The sequence below is a fragment of the Xenopus tropicalis genome, chromosome 6, assembly GCF_000004195.4.
Source record: "Xenopus tropicalis strain Nigerian chromosome 6, UCB_Xtro_10.0, whole genome shotgun sequence".
Classification (NCBI taxonomy): Eukaryota; Metazoa; Chordata; class Amphibia; order Anura; family Pipidae; genus Xenopus; species Xenopus tropicalis.
Genome location: NC_030682.2, coordinates 338,487 through 344,853, shown reverse-complemented (window position 1 = coordinate 344,853; position 6,367 = coordinate 338,487). Strand labels below are relative to the sequence as shown.

General features: G+C 50.4%; 1 protein-coding gene across 1 annotated transcript; it reads right to left on the bottom strand.

Annotated features, from left to right (window-relative positions):
- Positions 1 to 2,849: 2,849 nt before the first annotated feature.
- LOC100492641 (tyrosinase-like) lies at positions 2,850 to 5,824 on the bottom strand. Its single transcript, XM_031904094.1, has 3 exons — positions 5,027 to 5,824; positions 4,346 to 4,556; positions 2,850 to 3,045 (listed from the first exon to the last, which is right to left on the bottom strand). The coding sequence occupies exons 1-3, from the start codon at positions 5,819 to 5,821 to the stop codon at positions 2,900 to 2,902; spliced, it is 1,152 nt and encodes a 383-aa protein (XP_031759954.1). The 5' UTR covers positions 5,822 to 5,824; the 3' UTR covers positions 2,850 to 2,899.
- Positions 5,825 to 6,367: the final 543 nt, after the last annotated feature.

The window sequence follows — 6,367 nt, the reverse complement described above, 5'->3', positions numbered from 1 at the left end:
TGAGCCCATTAATGATACACATACCATAGGCTGGGGGGCCCTTACACTTACTGCTGGGGGGCTCCCTCTGTGGGGGTAACAATGAGCAGGGACTGAGCCCATTAATGATACACATACCATAGGCTTGGGGGCCCTTACACTTACAGCTGGGGGGCTCCCTCTGTGGGGGTAACAATGAGCAGGGACTGAGCCCATTAATGATACACATACCATAGGCTTGGGGGCCCTTACACTTACAGCTGGGGGGCTCCCTCTGTGGGGGTAACAATGAGCAGGGACTGATCCCATTAATGATACATATACCATAGGCTGGGGGGCCCTTACACTTACAGCTGGGGGGCTCCCTCTGTGGGGGTAACAATGAGCAGCGACTGAGCCCATTAATGATACACATACCATAGGCTGGGGGGCCCTTACACTTACAGCTGGGGGGCTCCCTCTGTGGGGGTAACAATGAGCAGGGACTGAGCCCATTAATGATACACATACCATAGGCTGGGGGGCCCTTACACTTACAGCTGGGGGGCTCCCTCTGTGGGGGTAACAATGAGCAGGGACTGAGCCCATTAATGATACACATACCATAGGCTTGGGGGCCCTTACACTTACAGCTGGGGGGCTCCCTCTGTGGGGGTAACAATGAGCAGGGACTGATCCCATTAATGATACACATACCATAGGCTGGGGGGCCCTTACACTTACAGTTGGGGGGCTCCCTCTGTGGGGGTAACAATGAGCAGGGACTGAGCCCATTAATGATACACATACCATAGGCTGGGGGGCCCTTACACTTACAGCTGGGGGGCTCCCTCTGTGGGGGTAACAATGAGCAGGGACTGATCCCATTAATGACACACATACCATAGGCTGGGGGGCCCTTACACTTACAGCTGGGGGGCTCCCTCTGTGGGGGTAACAATGAGCAGCAACTGAGCCTTTGATGACACACGTACCATGGGCTGGGGGGGACACTTACAGCTGGGGGGCTCCCATTGTGGGGGTAACAGTTTCAGTTATGGGGAAAGGCTGGCCTAGTTGGGATTGGTTACACTGGGGGGGGGGGGCAGTTAAGGGGGGGGGTCACTATATATAAATATATAAGGGGGGGCAGTAATGAAATAGAGAAAGTACAGGGAAGAGCGACTAAGCTGATAAAGGGAATGGGCTCAGTTATGGGGAAAGGCTGGCCCAGTTGGGATTGGTTACACTGGGGGGGGGGGGGGTTCAGTTAAGGGGGGGTCACTATATATAAATATATAAGGGGGGGGGCAGTAATGAAATAGAGAAAGTACAGGGAAGAGCGACTAAGCTGATAAAGGGAATGGGCTCAGTTATGGGGAAAGGCTGGCCCAGTTGGGATTGGTTACACTGGGGGGGGGGGCAGTTAAGGGGGGGTCACTATATATAAGGGGGGCAGTAATGAAATAGAGAAAGTACAGGGAAGAGCGACTAAGCTGATAAAGGGAATGGGCTCAGTTATGGGGAAAGGCTGGCCCAGTTGGGATTGGTTACACTGGGGAAGGGGCAGTTAAGGGGGGGGGGTCACTATATATAAATATATAAGGGGGGCAGTAATGAAATAGAGAAAGTACAGGGAAGAGCGACTAAGCTGATAAAGGGAATGGGCTCAGTTATGGGGAAAGGCTGGCCCAGTTTGGGATTGGTTACACTGGGGGGGGGGGGGGGGGGGCAGTTAAGGGGGGGGTCACTATATATAAATATATAAGGGGGGGGCAGTAATGAAATAGAGAAAGTACAGAGAAGAGGGGGTAACTCAGACACAATAATGATTTCTATTACATTCTGATTGATGCACAAGGACATGAGGTGTAAGGATTAGTGATATTCTCTTTATTATTCTATAGATACAGATATTATTCTATAGATACAGATATTATACTATAGATACAGATATTATTCTATAGATACAGATATTATTCTATAGATACAGATATTATTCTATAGATACAGATATTATGGAGGGGTGGGTATTATATGGGGGGATGGGGGATCATAGGGGGAGGAGCCGGGGCCGTTGGGGCCCTCGGTACCGGCGGTTCCATCCCAGACTAGAAGTTCTTGTAGTAGGAATATCTGTACCCGAATTGGGTGGATTTCCACAGCAGATCCTTGTTCCTGATACAGGGGAAGTAGGGGGTGCAGCACTCGTTGGGGCCCTGCCCCGGCTCGTCGTTCGGGGGGTACAGACTTGGGGAAATATTGTATTTCTGGATCCACTTATCAAATATTCTGCAAAGTAAATAGGGGTAAGTGCCATTAATTCCCAATGTTCCCCAACCCTCTGCGCATTTAGTTCCATCGGCCGCGCTCGCTGCTGTTACTAACGGGCTTGGCTTGGCTTGAGCCGCGTTGCTATGGGCGGGGCTTCACAAAAGGGAATTATGGGGAATGTAGTCTGTTCTGTGTGTAGATATGTACATATGTGCTCTCCTAGCTAAGGCCAAGCCCACATATTATTTGTAGCTGGGGCCCCGTATGTACCAGGGTGGGGGGGGCTGCCAGACCTTGAGGTATCAACCCGTCTCTTGGGAATGAAACCGGCAGTGTAACTTACTGTACGACTTGCCCCCAGCGAGGGCTAACGTAACTGGCTCAAACCCTCGCTGGGACATGGGGGCGCCACTTTCATCCAATTGGAATAACCAGACTATAAGTGCAACTGCCATTTGCAGACACCCCTCCAATCTGCCCCATAACCTGTGTCTGTGGGGCCCACAGATTCCATGTTGGTAAGTTCTGCGCGACGCAGCCCCTCTGCACATTGTTTCCCGATGTATAAAACTGCCCCCCTTCTCCCACGTCGGCTATTAGCCCAATGGTTGCCCAACTACTGCCCAGTGATTGGCTCTGCCCACTCTTTGTCCATTTCTTTCCCAACTTACTTGTCAACGAAGCCGTGATGTACAATAAAGATGGGGTCGTTACTGGATATGGGCACGCGGGACATGGTTCCGCCCAAGTACATATGGACCAGGTTGTGCATGTTCCTCTCTAGGGTTACCCCATCTGATGGCCTCAGGAACCCTGAATCCAGACCAGCGCACAGGTTAATGAGATATGTTATAAACAGATTATATAGTGAATAAAGCACCCCCTGTTGTAAAATATAAGGATATTATAAGTCACTCAGGGGTTCCGTGGGCATATAAAGGGCCGAGGCTGAAGGCCGAGTGCTTTTAGACTGCTAATATCCTCATATTTTACAACAGGGGGTTCTTTCTTTATGATAATATACAAGTCTCAGTGAGTCATGGGACAGAAATGACATCATTAAGCTCTGATTATAACTGATGACATCACTAAGCACCATTTATAAGGATATAATTGACAGTTTGGGAATGACCCTACTGTATATGAAAGCACTAGCACCCCCCCCCCCGCCCTGACAGTGGTTTAATCCATAGTGTAACAGGATGGCTGAGCCCTAAATCATAGCAAACCCCCCCCCCGCCCTGACAGTGGTTTAATCCATAGTGTAACAGGATGGCTGAGCCCTACAGCACTTGCACCCTCTGCCGCCCTGACAGTGGTTTAATCCATAGTGTAACAGGATGGCTGAGCCCTACAGCACTTGCACCCTCTGCCGCCCTGACAGTGGTTTAATCCATAGTGTAATAGGATGGCTGAGCCCTACAGCACTTGCACCCTCTGCCGCCCTGACAGTGGTTTAATCCATAGTGTAATAGGATGGCTGAGCCCTACAGCACTTGCACCCCCCGCCGCCCTGACAGTGGTTTAATCCATAGTGTAATAGGATGGCTGAGCCCTACAGCACTTGCACCCCCCGCTGCCCTGACAGTGGTTTAATCCATAGTGTAACAGGATGGCTGAGCCCTACAGCACTTGCACCCCCCCCCCCGCCCTGAGAATGGTTTAATCCATAGTGTAACAGGATGGCTGAGCCCTACAGCACTTGCACCCCCCCCCCCCCGCCCTGAGAATGGTTTAATCCATAGTGTAACAGGATGGCTGAGCCCTACAGCACTTGCACCCCCCCCCCCCCCCCGCCCTGAGAATGGTTTAATCCATAGTGTAACAGGATGGCTGAGCCCTACAGCACTTGCACCCCCCTGCCGCCCTGAGAATGGTTTAATCCATAGTGTAACAGGATGGCTGAGCCCTACAGCACTTGCACCCCCCCCCCCCCCCCCCGCCCTGAGAATGGTTTAATCCATAGTGTAACAGGATGGCTGAGCCCTACAGCACTTGCACCCCCCCCCCCCCCCCCCGCCCTGAGAATGGTTTAATCCATAGTGTACCAGGAAAGACAAATATAATTGCCCTGTTTGCCTTCCAAGTGAGGAACATAACATATTTTTTGTACCTTCTAATGCATTGCGGAAGCTTCTGGTGGCCGTCTCGTTATATGGGGGGGTGTCCAGGTCCCTCCATTGGAGCGTATCCTCCACATCTTGGACGGATGGGAGCCTGGCAGCCACCGGGTCAGTTCCAGGCTTCCTCAGTATGGTCTCCATCTGATGTTCCTGGATGACTGGGCAATAAGCATCGGGGTAGTCGTAGCCGCTACATATTCCCTGATGGGGGAGGGGAGACAATAAATAGAGAGGGAGCTAAATCCCATGTATTTGGTACCAAACCGGGCCCTTCCCACCTCCGTATTCCAGGAAAGCTCAAGCCGGAAACATTTCTTATAAGGCATGTAAACCCTTCATTTCCCTACTATGTAGGGGCACAGCTAGAGCAGTTTCTATGGAAACATGCCATCTCTTCATTGGCTACTAGGCTGGAGGGTGTGCTTAGTAACCTGAACTGAGCATGCCCAGTAGCCAAGAGCCAAAGTCAATAAAACTACACGTTGGCATTTGGAACAATTGTGCCATATGTATGAATTGTTTGCCCCAACATATAAATCTCATATTGGCCCCACACACGGACTAGTTCTGACAGGTACAGGTATCTACCGTGAGAGAAAGAGACAGGCCCAGACATGGGCAAATATAGAAGAGACGGCAAAGCAAAATGATAAGGAACGGGTTTTACTCACCCTCCAGTTGGAGAAATGGGAGTATGGGTCCAGGTTCCCTTGCACATCATTATCCCCCATAAAATCATTGGTACAGATGGAGCAATTCTGTTCCCCTCTCCAGTCATAATAAGGAAAGGCAAAGTCCTCGTCGCCAGTCATGCGCTGAATTTCTCTCTCTAAGAACATGAGGGCCATTCGGTGCCACCCTGGGAAGACTGGGCCTTGGTGGGCAAAGTTCTTGGAATCATCTAATGTGCTGTTGACCATAATTGGCTTCATGGAGAAGTAATGCATCCAAGCGAACACATCATAGATTGAAGCATCGACAAAGCGAAACGTGTCGCGGTGGTGCCTGTCTCCGGTGGTGAGCACCACGTAGTCCTTGCTTTTGGTGGTCTTAGCAAGAGCCAAGTAACTGAAGAACCTCCGCCTGTCTACCAAGGAAAGTTCCCGGATCTCTCTCCGAACCAAGGTCTTTCTTCGTTCACATCTCTCTCCAAAGTAACCGTGTTTGCAGTCACCGCAATCGAAGCCGCCGTAGTTCCCGTAGCACTCGCAGGTACTGTCATAGTAATATCGTGGCCAATCCCACCGGTCATCGTTATACAGGGGAACCTGACCAGCGGCTAATGAACTAAATGCCACCCCATTACGGCACCGACCGCGGCCTGAGCGGAAGCCACACGGGGTTCCATCTGTCCATCTTGGGCAGCAGTTCTTGGTCTGCAAAGCTCCATCTGTGGTGCAAACCCTTGGGAACTGGCTGAGCACCCCATGGAGACAGAAGGTGAGGGAGATCCAGAGGCCGAGCATGGCTGTAAAGGAGAGAATATTACAATGGGCTTTCATCTCTTTAGAAGATATTGTGCTTCTAAGGTCCAAATGCCTGCGCCTTGCACAATATATACATATAGCAATGAATTAGCCCAAATGAATATATAAAGATGGGAACATCCTAGATCAGGGTTGTCCAACAGAGGTGGCCCTCCCAGGGATTGTTATGGCGCTCAGTCTGCTCGAAGGGTCCAATGACTTCACTGTATGACATCAGCAGTTTGATTTAATCCAGCCCTCCAACATGAGAGATAATTGGCTAATTAATTGCTGATTAAAGGACAACTTCACCCCCAGAACGAATACGTAACCAACAGATAGTTTATATTATAAGGGACCTAGTAAAGAATCTCACCAAACTGGAATATATATATCAGTAAATATTGCCCTTTTACATCCTTTCCCTTGAGCCGCCATTTTGTGATGGGCTGTGTGCCCCCTCAGAGATCAGCTGACAGGAACTGATGCAGCTGTAACAGGAAGTAGTGTGGGAGCAAAAGGCAGACCTCTGTCCATTCATTGGCT